This window comes from Falco naumanni, chromosome 16, assembly GCF_017639655.2.
Source record: "Falco naumanni isolate bFalNau1 chromosome 16, bFalNau1.pat, whole genome shotgun sequence".
NCBI lineage: Eukaryota > Metazoa > Chordata > Aves > Falconiformes > Falconidae > Falco > Falco naumanni.
The window spans coordinates 5097542-5116073 of NC_054069.1; the positions used below are offsets into that span (position 1 = coordinate 5097542).

General features: G+C 53.1%; 1 protein-coding gene across 3 annotated transcripts in view; it reads right to left on the bottom strand.

Moving 5' to 3' along the window:
• Positions 1-17444, bottom strand: part of LOC121098360 (opioid-binding protein/cell adhesion molecule homolog) — a 309136-nt gene extending 291692 nt beyond the window's left edge. For 2 of the 3 annotated variants that reach the window (XM_040616275.1, XM_040616272.1), the window contains exon 1: positions 11867-12115. In XM_040616275.1, the coding sequence (XP_040472209.1) occupies positions 11867-11927 (61 nt within the window). In that variant the 5' untranslated portion in view covers positions 11928-12115. Of the gene's footprint in view, positions 1-11866; positions 12116-17319 lie in introns of those variants that run through there. The other variant, XM_040616273.1, reaches the window with a different exon arrangement.
• Positions 17445-18532: the final 1088 nt, after the last annotated feature.

Below are 18532 nucleotides of genomic sequence, written 5' to 3' on the forward strand. Positions count from 1 at the left end.
AAGACAGCTCCACACCATGGCACTTCCCAGCACACTCTGCAGCCACATCTCTACCACAGGGCTGGATCCCACCAGCTTTGGCTGAAGTTGCTCCAGTTTTACACCAACTTAAGTCAGCAGAGACTGAGCTGGGGACCTGTGATGCAAACACCAGGATGCTCACCCTTAACTCAGTCCAACAGCACTAGGGGTTTTCCACTTGGGTTTGATTTACAGGTAAGATTAACGCACAGCATCTTAAATCTCCTAGCCATCAGCTTGTATCACAGCTCTAGTTTTTTATTAAAAACATCATTTCTTGCTGTATTTAATCACCGCAAGGTCATTTCAGTGACAGTTGTCAGCATCCTAGCCAAGGAACCAGAGGAGCAGAGCCCTGTCCCGCTGACCAGATAAAAGGAGGAGATGCTGGGTTTCATTTGCTTGTTTTCAATTGAGAGGTGCCCACCTCGGTGTGCAGATTAAGGTGTGGGTGGGCCAATGTCAGCCCCCCGCGGGCTGAGATGGGAAGCTGCTGCTCGCTCTGCTCATCAGGAGCCCCGAGGAGAGAAATTGCATAGTTCTCCCTGCGGCCCTCTGCCCACCTCGAACCAATTTCTGCTCCTTTTAATTCAATTCAGCTCCTCCTGACCTTGGCTGGCTGGAGTTGCAGAGTTTCTCTCAACAGATAGCACCAATTACAGAGGTGTGAAAATGGAAGGCTTTCAATTCGGAGAACAAACCCAAGAGACTGGGACTTTATTGAACTGAGAAACAGGGGGTGGGAAAGGGGGAGCAGATGGGCACGGGCTCAGTATTGCCTGTGCTCACTCCAGAAACCAAATGCTTTGGCTGTTCCCTCCGTGGGGGAAGGCAAAGGGCTCCACCTGGGAAGAGGGGCTGCCCCAGGAGCTGGGATGCTGGATACCCCAAGAGGTGCAGGTTCAGGTGCGCAGAGCCAAAGGCACCTGGAACCCAGGGATGCAAAACCCATCCGCTGCATCCCTGGCATCACGCCTCACTCGCTAGTGGCTGCACACCAGCACTTTCACATGCATTCCCCAACGGGCTGATTTCAAACCCCCGAAATCAGATCCGACAGATCTGACACAAACTGAGTTTGCTTCCCCGCGGCAGATCCGGGCCGGCTTGAATCTGCAGCATCTGCAGCCCGATCGCTACCATTAGGCACAGCGGCACCTCCATCCACACCACCCCTTCAGAATAACACTGCTTTTTGTCCACCCACAAAGCTACTGCCAGCCCAGGACTGCTGGGCCAGGCCTCTGGAAACCCATGCCCTGAGCACCAGCATGAGCCCGGTTAGATCTGGGTAGGAGGGCTCTGGCAGGATCACTTAGCTGACTGCCTCGGTGGAGAGATCAACACACGGACAGTCTTTATAAAAACTGCCTTCCTGCTGCACAGCACAACCTGTGATGATCAGAGAGTCCCCAGACAAAAGCAGGGATGTTCAGTTCATGGGAAGGAGGCAGAGACAAGCACCCCTCTGGGCCGAGCTCACTGAAGCTCTTTGCACGACATGCCCCAATGCTAAAAAAAAATTAAAAAAAATAATAAAAAAAAATTAAAACTAAAGCAAGTAGTCCTAGATGCCTAGGACAGAAAACGGGGTTACTCTCATGCAAAACAACACCACTGGGTATGGTCCCCATCATGTCTGGATACTTCCAGGTATTTCAAGGACTGGAACGACGCAGAAAAGCCTTCCCCAGGCCTGAAAACTCCCCTCTCCAATCCTGTCTCTGCTTGGCTGGTCAGACCACCTCCATCAGCCCAAGGTCCATGGACCGCCCAAGCCCAGGGTCTCCCTTTGATCAGGATGTAACCCTTCCCTGATGAGAACCCCGCGCTGCAAAGCTCTGCTTTCCAGGCCAACGCACAAAAAGCAAACAGGTCCTCCCCATCCGAAATCTGGGCAACCGCCCAGCTGGCTGCCTCATCTGAGCAGGCTCAGCATCCCCTTTTCCAAGGCTCCCTCCCAAGCCTCAGAGCTGAGGGGCCACCAAAACAAAGTAGTGGCTAGTTCAGGCTTCTCTCAAGAATTGCTACGACTTGGCAGGACTCTCAGCATCTCGGAGGCGCATGGTTTTGAAGCCAGCGCACAGAACCTTTCACATCTCCAGCCAAGCTGCGGCCGCGGCTGCCCCCAACGCCTGCCCATAAATCCTCTAACCCAGTAAACAGTCGAATTACAGCTCCCCGCCATTGCTTAGCTGCTTTTGACACTAATTGCTCTGTGGAGTGTGTGCAACTGGCAACACCTTATTAAAAGTGAAATATATTATACTGTCCGCTTATTGCTACTTTATAAAGATAAAGTATCCCGAGGATACGGAAAGGCTGGCAGAGGCATCGAATCAGCCTCGGAGCGGCCAGCGGATGCTGCAGCGCACGGAGCAGATGCAGGGCAGCATCACCAGGACGAGGGCACGGTCTCCATTACATCGCAAAGAGCGTTTCCATTTGGAGCCCCAAGGGTTGAGTGAAGAGCTTGCTTGAGAATTTCTTCTCTTCATCTCCCGGTTCCAGCTCTGAGATGAGACTTTGGGGGAAGCCAGGCAGAGATGAGAAGCGAAAGGGCAGGGGGGATCAAGCACGTGCTGCCCTCCCGCCAACTTCGAGAGGAGCAGAGGGTGCTCCTCAACTCACAAAGGCAGACTAAGTCTCTTGCTAACCACGAATTTGCATTTTCCTACCTCCAAACATCGCTACCTGAAGTGTGGCACAGCCTCTCCTGCCGGTGACACAAACCAGGGCATCAGTCCTTCTGACAGTCACATATGAGCAAGGCCAAGAGCCTCGTGATGCTCCAGCTCTGTGTCAGCCCAGCACAGGGATTTTAGGACCCGATGTCTTGATCTCACAGTATTTCTCCTGTGTTTCTCAAAAGGAGGAAGCCAAAACTCACTGTTTCACAAGGAAAAAATGTGCAGAAACCTCCACTTCAGATTTGGAGCTACAGCGAGGACACGTCTTTTAACACATGTCTCTGCACATGCCTCGGGCAAGTCATTTTCCCTCTTTATTGCTTGACTTCCCTGTCTACAAAAACAGGGACAATGAAATTTCTCTTCTCTGTGAAGTGTTTTAAAATCTACTGGAAACAACCACTACGCAAGAGTGAGACCTGATACCACCGAGTCTCAATAATAAATGTCTCAACCCAGTCCCTCAGGCCTCATCTCACTGGATAATTTTGGAAGAATTGTTGGTTTTATTTTGAATTGACAGGCTCTTTCTAGTTCGGAACAGGACAGGCAGCAGGAGACATGAGGAAGGCAGGCACGGGCGATGCCAAAGGCGCTTCTGCAGCGCTCACAAAGAGATGGTGTGCAGAGAGGGCACAGAAAACCGCCCACACATGGGGAGAAAATCAGCTTCTGGGGACTCATTTTCAGTTAAATGGAGATATTCCTCACATACATCACAGAAGTCATTACATCCACACCCCTCCTGTACCCTGGAGAGCAGAGATGCTACTATTTATCATTTATTGGTCATTTCCCCTGTGGCAGGAACAACAGACCCACCCTCCCATCAGCCCCGAGGACCACGGAGCACAGAAACACAGCCTGCATCACGCTTTGATTCCCGAAGGAAATGGCATGTCCTAAAGCAGCAGATTTGAAATATCCAGAGTCTTTGGTTCAAGAAGTTCAAATCCAAGCAGGATCAATACCTTCTCACTCCTGAAGTATCAGCAGGTAATTGGGTATCATGCAGTGATGAGCAACCCAGTTTGCTCAGAAGCTGCAAACTTTAATCTTCATCCCTTCCTGGTACATAGAATGGAGAGGGAGGAACAGATCAAAGGAGAATAGATCAAATTCAGCAGCATTTGGACCCAGATTGCAGAAAAAAGGACTCATTCTTAAGCAAAACGGTTTGGGCTTCTAAGGTTCAACATCTTGAGAGGACTCAAGTACAACACAATGCAGAGAAGTTGCCGCCTCTCCAGTGCAGCTGCCTGCAACCCCCGCATCGCCTCCCTTGGGGTTTAGACTGCTCCTGACACCCCGACTTTGCACCAGAGCCCTCTCCAATTTCACACTGCAGTACCTGACCATCTTGACCTCTGCAAATGCCTCTGTTGGCTCACGGACCTCCTACCCCAGCCCCCTCCTCATTGTCCCATTCCCAGCCCCGCAGCGCCCGTGGCATTTCAGCAAAGGGGCTCAGGTGCACCCACCAGTGTTGCTCCATCCCACAGCACCAGCCCTGCCATCAGCTCCCAGCGAGGGCCAGGAGATGCTGGTCCACGCTTTGCAAGCTGGAAGGTCCCACCCGGCTACAGGAGGCTGCCACCCCAGCTCTGGAAAGGAGAGGTGACAAGGTAGACGGATGGGCAGAGAGACAGAAAAGCACCTCAGGCATCAGAACGACCTATCTGACAGATTTCCCTGCCGATCAAAGCTAACTTTGCTTAGAGTTTTTGACATCTGATTAATTATGTCGCGCTGGCTCGTCTCAAAAGGTTGTGTTTCCGGCAGTCCTTGCCTTTCATCCTCGCAGCGTTTAGCGGCCAAGCCCGCTCCCCTGGTGCCAGCAAAGGAGGGGACGGCAGGAGGGTGGCTTTGCCAAATGTCTTGGCCCATCCCTGGGAGGCAGGAGATAAGGAGGGCAAGGGACAGCCGGGGACAGAGGCCCTTTGTCTGTGGTGCCTTTTGTGGCGGGTAGATAGGAGGCTGCTGCCTCGCGCTGACATTTCAGTGACCAAATTAAAATGCACCGCCACGGAGACTAAATGTCATTAGCCTCATTATAAGTGATTGCATTAAAATAAACAAAAAAAAAAAAAAAAAAAAGAAGGTGGAAATTAGCCAATGCTATTAAATAAAATAAATAAACAGGCAGACCCAGCAGGGACCGTGCAGCTGAGGTCAGTGGCGCTCACCTGGGCTGCCGAGCCGGGAAGGGGCAGAGCAGCAGCAGTGAAGGTCTCCGTGGGCTCTGCCGCCGTGCACAAATGTGCAGAGACAGGTCCACTCGAGACGTGACCCCAGATGTAGCTGCCTGTTTGGGCTAAGTCTATGGGGTCTTTCAGGCTTCATTTCCAGTTCCAGGATGCTCTGTGCAAGCTGGCTTTAAGGGACTGAACACCCATGTCCCCTAGGGCTGCTGCTGCAGGCAGCGCTGCACCATGAAGGACGTGCCCCGTGCGCTGCTCTAACAGGGATGGAGGTTCCTTTAGCAGCATCCAGGTTTCTCTTGGATGCTTCTTCCCATGCAATCGGTGGCCAACACCAAACAGATTTCGCTTATGCACTGTGACAGGACTGCCGCACAAGGTGGAAAGCTTGGTGAAAGAAGCGTTGGTTTGTCCTTGTAAAGCAAGAAATTTTTCCTCTAACCCCTCTTGCTATGCAAACGCCATTTCCTTTGGGGCGGAAGAAGTCATCAGAAGGCCCTTGCAAGATCCTGCTTATGACAGAGCAGATTTGAAAGCACAGAGATCTCCTTCCCCCTCCTTCCCTTCTGTCAAAAATTATAATCATCATTTTCCAGCTTGCTGAACAATCAAAGTGTGGCCTATATTCGCTGGAGCTCCTTCCACATGCCGCATGCATAGCAACAAGTCCAGGAAACAAAAGCCAGAAGTAAACAGTTGAGTGAGAGGAGGCGATGGGCTGGCAGGGGGACAGCAGAGGAATGCTGCTCAGAGAGCACGGCGTGGGGCATGAGCATCCTGGCTCCCCCCAAGTCTCACCAGTCTGGAGCTGCTCTGAGAGCAGTGGTGAAGACCTCTTCTTCCACGCTCTGCGGGGAGCATGGGAAGAAACATGCCTGGGCAATTTGCTTAGTGGAAATGGCAACAGTCCTGCTGTACCAGAAGGAAGCCCAAGCCCTCCTGCTGCAGATTCAGCTGGTCCTCACGTGGCGGAGGAACTGCGAGAAGCTCATCATGGGGTGAGCCACGAAGGATGAAGTCACATCAAGCACAGGTAAAGCCAGCTGCCCCTCGGGAAGCCTGTATCCTCTGCATAAGACCCCACTGGTGCACCAGCTCTGCTCAACACAGCAGACCCCCTCCCATCATTTTGCTGTCCAGACAGTCTGAAGCTGATGAGGTCCAGTCCCTGCATCCCATCCTGAAGCACGGAGCTCGCAGGGAGTTTTGCTGGGCTACCCCTTCCCTGCGGTTTGCAGCCCACTTCAGTCTCCAGAGCTGTCAATCCAGCACTTTTCACTAGCGCTGAATTCACAGAAAAGTAAATCTAAAAATAACTCTTCTTTTTCCCCCTTCCTTGCCTCATCTCACATGTGTTCTGCGTGCACATGATCCTGCCGCACAGGCAACAGGTCCAGCTTCCCCAGAACGGCTCCGAGGAGGAGGCTGCTCACGATGCTGAGGCACCAATGGCTCTCTGCAGCTAGCTGAGCCTCAGTGCTTTAGGCTGATGTGTCCATCTAGGAAATTCAGCCCATGGAGACAGATCCAGGACAGGAGATCAGTGAGAAGCACTAAGTCCCCTTTCCAGAAATCCCCTGAAACCATAGCCCCTGCTTACTGCGACCGTGCAACCACCCCCTGCTTCAGGTGGTCTTGAAGAGACACCTCCTCTGCAAAACACTCTTCCCTGGCCCTGCCAGGGGAAGCCCACCACCTCCACCAACTCAAACCAGTGCCTCAAACCACTGCCCTCCGTCACCCCACATCCTCCGAGCGTAAGCCAGGACTGGAGGGAGAGCCCACCAGCTCCAACATCCCACTCAACCGGACCCCACGCTACCTGGGCTCGTGCTACCATCAGTTCACAAGGGTGATGCATCCCCTGCCATTCCTGCCTCTCTGGACCTAGCAAGCCACCTTGCTTGGTCACCCTTAGAGGGTGATAATACAGTCCAGAGCTTTTGAGAAACAGTGTTTCTTTCCTCTAAGCATGAAACAAAGAGGAGTTCCGTGGAAAAACCCACCCACTGAGCAGCAAGTGTCAAAGCCACCTCTGTATGTGCTGTTGCCGCATTGGTAATTATAAGTACCATGCCTTCATTAGGGAAAGGGAGAGATGACTAGGAGGCAAGGAGATTTGCAGCAAAGCTGTTATTATTTTTAAGTTTAAACAAAAAGGAGAAGCGTGACAGCTGAGATCATTCCCCATCCTGCACATGCCAGCAGGCGAGAGCATCTCAGGGAATGCTCAACCCAGAAGGTAAGAAGGAATGGGAGCTAATATCCAGCTTTGCCTAAGCTGGGAGGGAAAAAGGACAAGGCTGCAAAGCCCAGGCTGACCACAGGGTCATAAAGGATGTTACAGAAAAAAAAATAATCACAAGTTTTCTTCTACCTGACTGCAGCAAAAGGATCCTCGTGCTCCCCCCAGGAACGTGCCGGGGTTCATCACAGTGCCCCAGCAGCCTCCTTCCCTGCTCCTTGCCCAGCGACTTTGGTTTCTAACCAGAGTGCAAACTTCAAATTGCATATTCAAGTGTAAAATACGAACACAGCTGTTTATGCAGCTCAAAATTTGCCATAACCAAATATTCAAGCCTTTGGGGAAGATTTTCAAAGGCACCAGTTAAGGCACCTAGCTCCCGTTGGTATCCTTTGAAACATTTCTCCTTTTGCAGTTTTTCACAGGGATTTGCACCAGCAAAAGCTCCTCCACCTGGCTGCCTGCAACTAGTGAATGCACAAAGGAGATGCTGTCAAAGAGAAGCTGCTGGAAAACCCAAAGCAAGCTTCACCACTTTGGGGCATGCTGGAAGGCAGCCGCCGGAGCCAGCAGCCCCAAAACCCACAGTCCCCAAAGCAAATTGTTCCGGAACCTTGTGCCGTGGGCATTTGCACGGAGCAAAAGCTGCGTGTGCCTGTTCTCCCACCATGTTCCCTCTCCACATCATTTGGGAACCAGAGCAAGGGCTGCTCCTCCCCAGCAGAAACAAAGCATCCTCTAAAAGGCCAGCGCCAGCTTTCTCCCTCTCCCAGAAGCCAGGGGATGGAGGAATTAACCTCTGACAGGGAAACCAGAGCCCCAGCCTCAAGCAGAGGAAGACCAGGCAATGGTTTTGAGCTGACGCCCACCGGTGCAGGCTCCCCATCCTGCTGGGGCCTCTTCTTGAGCATCTTTGACTGATGGAGGACGGATGGCTGCAGTACCTTACCCACTACTATCCCTACTTTTGGAAGAGCACAGAAAATCCCCTTAAGTCCCTCTCGCTCATATTGAAATGACACTAAAGCAGAACTAATGTGCTCCAGGTACTTATTCTTGGGCTTAGTTGTAGGGATCAGCAGCACTCCACCAGTCCAGCATCCCCCACTAGAGAAAGCTGATGGCCATGTCACAGGCCGTGGTGGCAGCAGGAAAAGTGTGCTCCCACAGCAGAGGCTCCCCCCTAGGAAAGGATAGAAAAGTCTTTTTACCCCCTGCAATTTCTGTTTCTTAACTTTAGACTGGATTTAAAGCCACCACCAAAGCCAGGCTGCCCACGTGACAATGAGGCAGGGGAGGTAAGGGGTGGCACAGCCAGAGTCTCCAGGGGGATGCAGAAAGCAGGTCCCAGATGCAAGAGGTGATGGCAGGGCACTGGGGGAGTCTCCAAGCCCTGCAAGCTTTCTCTTGACCCCGATGCCCAGGAGCAGTGAAAAAATGAGATCAGCTGCCTTGCCCTGCGCTGCCAGATTTCCAACTTCTGAAAGGAGCCACTGCCGTGACGAGCCATTTTGCCAAGCCAGCAAAGGCAGCAATATAAATGTCTGAAGAAGCTGATGCACATTGATTATTGCCACCTGTAGAGCCATGATGTCACACCGTAACTGCAGATTAGCCAAATATACTCCCCCTTGCCCCAAATTCGTTCTCCAGTGCATTACAGCCCACCCTGGTACATCTCAAAACAACAGCACCCAAAATGCCCGGCAGTTCAAAGCGTTTGCCAATAGCTTGACAATTAAATTACCCCCTCTGCCTCCCCATCGTGCAGCTCTGGGCTCATTAAAAATCCTCAGCATCCTTCCCATCAGAAAGAGCCCACCTCACGAAGCAACTGATGTCCAGAAACTCACCTCCCCCAAGGCACCAGATGACAATAGCATTAAGCCTTCTAAATTATTTTGGATGGAAACTTGTCTTACAAAGAAATAAAAAGCTGCAGAGTAAGACGTTATCTATGACCAGAGGGGTCAGGGTTTCATTATTGCATTAACCTTTCATGTCTTTAGATTCTACAAGAGTGAATTGGTAACGAGACGACATGAGCCCCGATGGGAAAAACGCATCTTTCCTAACAAAAGTAAGGGGGGGTGGGGGGGAAGAACAGAAGTGGGAGCAACAGAAAGAGGGAAAAAATGGCAAATAAGCTATTACCACTAATAATAACTTTGCAATGCTATTTTCTGCAGGAGCCTTCAAGTTGTGATGTTTCCTTCACTCTAATTACACCTTCTAAAAGCAGGTTCCCTTCTCGCTTTAACCACCCCGCGCGAAACTCCCGCAGGATTCAGATAAAAATGGAGAGGGAAAGAGTTCACACTTCACAAACTGCCTCTGCATATCCCAGGGGAGCGTCACCTGCATAAAACCCGTGGGATTACACTTGCAAATAACAATCAGCCCAAAAAACCCACTCTGAGAAGGTGCAGGCTCCGAGGGTCGGCAGGGACCATTTGATTTCCTTCTGCACCGAGTGCCATCCAGGGGGACTTTGCCAACGTGACTTGTGCTACAGCCCACAGCAGTGCTGAATCCAGGGTGGGCAGGGAGGGAAAACACCCAACCTCTGCAAGCCATGCAAGAAAAAAAAAAAGGATAGGAGATGTTCCAATCCCAGCCTCCAAGGCAGAAAGTGGTCAGCGTGGGGGTGGGAAGGCAGAGCGCCCAGCAGCCAGCCCAGTGCTCTGGAATATTTCCTCTAATGCAGGCAGTAGGTTTCAGCTTGATGGATTAACGGCTGAGCCCAGCTGGGCAAAGTCCTGGGCTGGTTTGGCTCAGGGGACATTCAAAGCCAAAGCAGATATTGGTGCTTAATAGAAATAAGAAGGGAAAGCTACAACCACATACGTACAGATCAAAAAACCTCTCCCGAGTTACTGGGGGCTTAAATGCACGGGCCTTTTCCCTCCCTGGCACACACAGATGTCAGAGCTAGCCCAGGCCTGGGGCCAACCAGCCACATCTCAAGGAAACCGCAGCAGGGCACCAGCAAACCGCAAACACTCTGGTCTCTGCCAGCTCCTGCAGCTTGAGGACACCTTGATGACAGCCCATCAAGTGTCACAATCCTCCCATCCGACCTGCACGGCTGCCTTGCCTCCATTTCTTTGCAATTTCAACCCAGAGGAACCTCATCTAGCAAGAGAGTGAAAGAGCCAACGCTCTGCTTGGCACAGTGTTGGTGAGGCAAGCTGCCCCCGTGCCAGGCACAAGCACTTCACCTTGCTCAAGACAGTATTTTCAATAAAAAACCCCTTGCATTCAGCAAAGTCGGGCAGCTCACACAGCCGTGCCATCCTTCTCGTGCTCACGTGCTGAACCACAGGTGCACCATTTTGCTTTAAGGCACTGCTGGTGGCATCGCTGTCAGAGGTCTTCCACTGATGCACTGCCCCCCCAGGGCTAACACGCATCGCATCCCCCTGCAATAATCCCACGGAGCATCAGTGGTACCCAGCCCCCTGCCAGGGCTCTTGTACCTGCCGGCCGCTCCGGCTGCAGCGTGGCACGGCTCTGCCACAGGACCCCGGGACGTGGGTGTCCCACGGCATGGGTCTCCACAAGCAAGTTTTAGCCCAAGTCCCCTCGTGTTCATCACAGCTGTGGAACGAGCTGTTTTCCAGCTGTGACACAGCTAACCTCCCCCCCCGCCAGCCTCATCCTCTTCCCACACATCCCAGCCCTGCACAGCAAAGCACTGTAACTAAACCATGGAAAGCTGCAGAAATTATAGCCGTGCCTTTTCCCTGCCCTCCCGAGTCCAACATAATTCTCGCTGACAGTCACGAAAAACACATGTTGGGTTAAGATCGGATCTGAGCCTTGACACTCAGTCCCCATCTGCTTGCACAGGGACCATAATCTTTTCAGCTGCTAAAAGTGCACATCATCATGAAAAAAAATGCCGACGACTTTCCCCCCTCCGCGTGCAGCTCCGCTGTCCGCCCCCATCGCTCCCTCCCTACGGATGCAGTGCAGGGCTGCGCTCGCTGCCCCACCACGACCCACCCGCGCAGCACCAGCACAGAGCCAGCGCTGGATCCAAACCCAGCATCTCCCCCAAGCCATGGGGATGAGGCCAACCCACACTTCGGGGGCCACCTGCTCGGCTCATGGAGGTTGCAGCACCTTTGCCGCAGCCAGATGCGGTCGTCCGTGTCCCCCCCCCCCGGGTGCCCATGTCGGGGGGTTCGTTTTCACTTCGCAAAAGGGAGCGAGGGGCAGGCACCCGAGTTTGCCTGGCAAGGAATCGGGGAAGGAGGGGTGAGGGGGAGCACAGGGAATAGCATGACAGCTCAGGAGAGAGGGAGGGCACAGGAGGTGCCCAACTTTGAAGGGGAAAAAGCTCCGTGCCCACATCATTTACAGCCAGAGGCTGCCTGAGGGGACGGACTCTGCCCAGCCTGGGGGCTGCCGTGCAACCCCCCCCAGCCCCCAGCGCAGGTGCCAGCGCCTTGGGTGCCTGCGGCTGGGTGCCCCCCCGGGGGGCCAGCCCTGCCACGGGGGACGGGCACGGCTGTGTGAACCCCACTCGCTGGGAGCACTTGGCAATTCCCTGCTGCAGAGCAACTCGCTGCCTGCCTGCATCTGTGCGTTCGTGCGCAATGTGCATGAAGTCCAGGTCCCCCGTGCACGCACACTGCTCGGCTTTCCCACCCTGCCAGCCGATACCCTCCCGATGCCCTGGAGAAAAAGCCTTTTTGCACTACCTGGGATGAAGAGCAGAGCAGTTGTGGCCGTGAAGATGATCCAGCAGGCAGGATGGTACATCTTGAAGCTGCAGTAGACTAGCGGCTGATTTGCTTGCTGCTTGCTGCTGCCGCCGCTGCTTTCGTCTGCGTTGAATTCTGAGCAGGTTTAAATCCAATGTTTGCAGAGGGAGGGAGACTGAGTTAGCGAGCTAGAGAGAGGGGGAGAGAAACGGGAGCAGGCAGTCAGCGTCTCTGATTTTTCCTTGCACACACACACACACACACACAACTAGCAGAAGGAACACCAGGCTCAGTGCGTGCACGGGGGAAAGCAGACCTCCTACCAGGCACCCATTGGTTCAAGATGCTGACTGACACACGCACACTTGCTCTTCTGCGGGTCTCCTTCTGCAACCAGGGAGTTCAATGCGGGCATTGACCCCCCGAGCATCCCTGCCAGCAGGACCCGGGATGGAGGGAGCAGCCTGGCACAGAGGCGGGCACCGTCCCACTCACTCCTCGTGCACCAGCTGCCTGCAAAGGGGCTCAGAAATTTTTTGTCCCTAAACTGGAGCTGACAGGGGGTGGGGGGGTGGGCAGCCCCAGGCTTCAGCCCCTTGGCTCACCCCTGCCCCTCTGTGGGCTCTGCCCCCCTCCCCGGGAAGCCACCGGCAGCTCTGCCTACTGCCAAGAGAGGCAAACCAGCGGGTAATCCAAGCTTTTTAGCGTGAGTGGGTGTTTTTCGCACAAAATCTCTGAAACCGAGAAACAATCTTCTCTGTGCATCCCAACTAGAGCTGTATTTTTTCCCCTTCAGCGGGCTCACAGAGCCCCAAAAGGACGCTGAGCCCAGGTAGCTGCTCCTGCAGACCCGCTGCTCGGTACCATCCCGTTCCCACCGAGGCCAAGGAGTGTTTCCTCAGGCTCTCTGAAGCAATCCTCCCTTTCCAGGCTGCCACAGCTTGCCCCCAAGCCCTGCTTTCCCCCAGACCTGCCTTGCCACCTTCCCATGCCCCTGCCAAGCCCAAAGCATCCCCAGCACATGGCAGCAGCTGCTGCCTCCTGCCTCTCCGCCTGCTGCCCCTGCCACGTCCACCCTCCTACAGCCACCCCCAGCTCAAAGTGTTTGCCAGCTAGTGCCTGAGTTTGCTGAACTGCCAATAAAAAGGTTGCAAAGAGAAGTTTTCAAAAGAAATAGTGCGTATTTTTGATATTTTTCTAAACAAAATAAATGTTTATTTCACATTAATTGCAACTTCGTTAAAAATAAATGGTAAGCATTTTTTAATGCTTCAAGAAAAATTAAGATGTTTAGTTTTACTCATAACAATCTCTTTCCCCTCTAACTCAGGGCTAAAGGTCTCTTTTTGTGTTCCAGACCAGTCCAAGAGTACTTTTGGACCAATACTTTGGATGACCAGCTCTCAAACCACTGCAGCATTTTGGTACCAGAGGTCGCAAACTCCTCTACCCCCCCACCTCCCATCCCAGGGTTTCATCCTGCTTCTCGCCTTAGGCTCTGTGTTCATCTGCTGGGGCATCCTCTTGCCATCCCTGGTCCCCCAGGACACATCAGTTCCCTGGACTTTCCTCCCTCGAGACCCTTCTTTGCATTAAATTCATCGTCTCAGAGAGTGTCTGGAAAAAGAGATGCTCCACATCAGGCATGCATGATTCCTGGAAGGACGACGCATCTGCAAACACCCGGCTGCAAATATTAATTCCCCCAAGCTGCTACAGAGCTGGTGCCGGGGCCCTCCAGCTCCTATCTGCTACCAAACACCTCGCATCCAATCCCAGCCAACAAAACCCTAATAATTTCCTCTCCTGCTGCCTGTCTTCCCCATGTTTCTCCCACCCACTTGTTGCAGCTCGACACAGACTAATCACAGAGACGGCAACCGCATCCCCCTCCGTGCACACACCTCTTACCTCGCATTATTTTCATACAAAGCAGCACCAGAAGGAGCAGGGATGATGCTTTCAGCGCACAGTGCTGTATCCATCATGCTCTCGAGGGGGTACCCTCCCCCGGCGAGGGGTGGGAGCCAAGCACACACCACCAAGGCAAACTTTCTCTGGCTTTTAGCCATTAATCTCGATTACATTTCCTACTCTACGTGAATAAACCACAAGTTTTTAAAAGCTTTTAACTCAACTGTATTCTCACATTATCTGCTGAAGGCAACCCATCTCTCGTGGCTTTAGGAGCACGCCAAAGAAAACGCGCCCAGGGACTTTTCTCTTTTCCTAGGAGTAAAGCTATGCTGTTCGCAATAACCTTGACCTCTGAAAGAGCTAAATCATCGCGCTGAGTAAAAAACCAATGAGCCTAGTGTCTCGCTCAGCTTGAGACAGGGATGGCGATATTTCTGTCCTGAATTTCCCTTTGACACCCAAACAGCCAACGTCAAGGAAATTTATCCTTCGCTTCACAAGTGTTCCGGGAAACCAGCTGCGAGGAGGCATTTGGGATTTCCCAGGGCTGCAAGGCATCGTCCTGGAACTACACAGACAGCCCAGGACAGGGATATCTGTCCCCGGACAGGGATATCTGTCCCCGGAGGGGACCGCGCTGTGTCAGGGCTCAGCTGAACCCTCTGGCTGTGGCTCACTCTCCGAAACCCACACAGCGCGCTCTGAATCCGCCCAAGGCGAAAAGAAATATTGTTATCCTCGAGGAACTAAAGGAAATGAACAAAGAAATCATTTCTAATTAACAGAGATGTTTGATGGGCTCAGAACAAACATGTTGCTCTGCTTTCAAACCCTGGGCTGAAAAGCTATATTTGGGCAAATTTCAAAACAACACATTCTTTCTTTTTTTTCCTCCCACCACATTTCTCCCGTATGCTTCCCCCCCACCCCAACCTGGCAATGACTATTACCCAAATCCAGCACACGCTTAACTGCTCTCCTTGCATCGATTTCGGACAATTAGGTGGCACCCAAATTACCGAGCACGGCTCGGAGGATGACCTTGGACCAGACCTTCAGCACAGCGATACCTTTGCTTTCCCATCTGCAAAATGAGAAACAAATGCGCTTGGATCAAGCAAACAAATCTATCACTGCTCGCTAGCTCTCCAGGACTGAACAGGGCGCTGGCCTGTTTCGTTTGTTTGATTTCCAAGATACAATTAAAAAATAAATAAATAAATAATGTATAAATATGTATTTAGGTGGTGGAACTTTTCTGGGATATTTGGGGTGGTTTGTTTTGTGGTATCAAGCAGGGGATCTAAATGCATATTTAGATTTGACAGGCAGCACCTGATCTGTGAGGAGATATTATGGTCCACTGGGCACATTTAAACATCATTTGTGTGTGTATTTTTCAGAGGATTTTTTTTTCCCCCCAAGCTGTCTCAATGCATATTCATATCTGGGACCAGCCTAGACTCTGGGGTAAGTAACACTGAAATTTTCGATAAAGCACAGACTCCCTCGCCTTCTCCGTGCAGGGCCAGGAAGAGGGGGGCAGAGCACCCCAAAAGCAGGAGCACAGGGTTCACAGATGCTCCAGCACCGTGCCCAGGACCCGGGTACCAGCCTCCACCAGGTCCATCCCTGCTGCCGAATGCAGCCCAGGCCCCTCAGTGGAGCACAGCCCGAGCCTGCACGGCCATAAGCCCCACAACCACCAGGTCCTCAGGCCACCATCCGCTCCGCTGTCTCCTGCCCACTTCTCCTTCCCAACCCCAGCCTCATGGATCATCATTCCCAACCCAACTCAAGGGAATTCCCAGCTCCTCCGCACCTCTGCTCCCCTGCCCTGAGTGCTCCCTCGCTGAGTTTCTGCTCTCTCCAGGGCTGTGGGTGGGAAGCAGGAGCAGTGGGGTGGGGAGAAAGGGGTGCAGGAGGCTCTGGGGAAAGAGGAAGGGGTGCAGGAGGCTCTGGGGAAAGAGGAAGGGGTGCAGGAGGCTCTGGGGAAAGAGGAAGGGGTGCAGGAAGCTCTGGGGAAAGAGGAAGGGGTGCAGGAAGCTCTGGGGAAAGAGGAAGGGGTGCAGGAAGCTCTGGGGAAAGAGGAAGGGGTGCAGGAGGCTCTGGGGAAAGAGGAAGGGGTGCAGGAGGCTCTGGGGAAAGAGGAAGGGATGCAGGAAGCTCTGGGGAAAGAGGAAGGGATGCAGGAGGCTCTGGGGAAAAAGGAAGGGATGCAGGAAGCTCTGGGGGAAAAGGAAGGGATGCAGGAGGCTCTGGGGAAAAAGGAAGGGATGCAGGAGGCTCTGAGGAAAAAGGAAGGGATGCAGGAAGCTCTGGGGAAAGAGGAAGGGATGCAGGAGGCTCTGGGGAAAGAGGAAGGGGTGCAGGAAGCTCTGGGGAAAGAGGAAGGGATGCAGGAAGCTCTGGGGAAAGAGGAAGGGGTGCAGGAGGCTCTGGGGAAAGAGGAAGGGATGCAGGAAGCTCTGGGGAAAGAAGAAGGGATGCAGGAGGCTCTGGGGAAAAAGGAAGGGGTGCAGGAAGCTCTGGGGAAAGAGGAAGGGATGCAGGAGGCTCTGGGGAAAGAGGAAGGGATGCAGGAAGCTCTGGGGAAAGAGGAAGGGGTGCAGGAGGCTCTGGGGAAAGAGGAAGGGATGCAGGAAGCTCTGGGGAAAGAGGAAGGGATGCAGGAAGCTCTGGGGAAAGAGGAAGGGGTGCAGGAGGCTCTGGGGAAAGAGGAAGGGGTGCAGGAAGCTCTGGGGAAAGAGGAAGGGGTGCAGGAAGCTCTGGGGAAAGAGGAAGGGATGCAGGAGGCTTTGGGGAAAGAGGGATGCAGGATGCTTTGGAGAAGGAGAAAGTAGCCAAAAACCTGCGTGGCTGGGGCTTTCCGCCCTCCTGCTCCCCCTGGCCTGCCCAGGCCACAACGCCCACCCGGTCTGGAACTGGTGCCTCTACACCCTCCTCTGCCTGCCTGTGTTTGTGTCTCTGCCTGAATGAAAGGCTACCCTTTTCTCCTTGACATCTTGTTAGAATGTGAATACAACATCTATTGATTTGCATTTCATGCAAGGAAAAGGAAAAAAAAAAAAAAAAAGCCTCTCTGAACTCAAAGCTACTCCAGCAAGAAACAGAAGATGCAGCAACAGCAGCACGAGCTGCCTGCCCCAGCACCACTCTGCTCCCCCAGCTCTACCTTCCCACTCAGCCCTGCGAGCCCAGCATCAGCCACCCCAGATCCCCACACAGGCCATGGCGAGCGCGAGGATCCGGCTGAGCATCCTACAGACCGTAGGGACTTCACCAACTGCCCCCCAGGTGCGTGCACATCCTGCAGATGTATCACCCTCCCCCAGCGCTTCTTCACCCCTACAGCCCTGGCCGAGGGCAAACACGGTGCGTTACTCCAGGCTGGGCGAGCGGCACGCATCCAGCCCCGTGGTGAAGGCAAACCAGGGACAATTAAGCTGGACAAAGCAACTACATGAGCAGCAAAAGCAAAGGGAGAAGCAGGCTGGTGCTGGGGAGGAGATGCAGCCAGCAGCACTGCTCACCTCTTGAAGCTCCTAAAAGCATTAACCTGGTGTCATGCTCCTTTCATGCAGGTCCCAGCCGTGGTGACACAGACACCAAACCGTCCCGCTAGCCCTGCCCGGGGGAGAGCATCCCACTCCTCAAAACCAGAGCAAGCAAACCCAGCAAGCAGGGATGCCCCAAGGAGAGAAACCCCACGGCACGGGAGAGGGGCACCGGCACCAGTGGGTGAAGGTGAACTCTCCCTCACCTACCGCAGCAGGGTGCTGGGAGGATTAATTAGTGTTTGTAAAGCTCTTTGAAGATAAAGGTGGCTGCGGGAGAGCTCATAACCGGGAGCAAGATGGAGATGGGGACTGAGGAACCCAGTTGCGGTAGAGTTTCTTATCTGGTGTGCAAGCTGCAGCCCTAGCTGGGCGAACGGTGAGTGGGTTCAGATGAAAGGTAGAATGGGAAAATTTCCGCAGTGTGAAGAAAAAAAAAAAAAAAAAGAAAAAGAAAAATCAAGCGTGTGCTGCTTGGGAAAAATGAGTGAGAGAGAGATGAAAAGATGGGATCTAAGTCTCTAAAAGCTGGAGAGATCTGCTATTGATTCTGGCTTGGGAAGAAGGGGCCTGAACAAGAGCTGGTGTATTGTTAAGTGCACTTATCTCCTCTTGTTAGAAGGCAGAACAGGGCCAGATGGACAGGGTACTAATTCCCGTCAAGAATCATTACCAGCCGCGTGCTGGATGAGGTACCTCCAAAGATGCGCTATGAGCAGCGGCGAACGCAGCAGCATCATGGGGCCAGGAACCCCACAAGGTGCCTGGGCAACGTTTTCCAGCGCTTGAGCACCCTTACCATAAGAAAGCTTTTTCTTCCTTCCATTTGAAAAGAGTTTCTTGTCCTTTAATTTGTGCCCCTTACCTCTTGCCCTCTCTGGGCACCCCTGAGAAGAGCCTGGCCCCACTGCACACCCACATGCTCCCAGTCATCCTCCTCCAAAATGCCCAGCCCGCAGAGCACCCCTTCTCCCGGGAGAAATCCTCGTGGGAAGGAGGATGGTGGGAAAAGCCGGCGATGGGGTTTGCTCTCCTCCTCAGCTGTCAGGAGGATGGGCCCACTCCAGAGCGGTGAAACACAAGATACCCTCACACAAATCTTTGATCACAGTAATTATCCCCTGTCGTCGTGTACAAAACATTATCTCCACGCAGACATCAAGCTCCTTCTGTACCACCCCCCATCTCC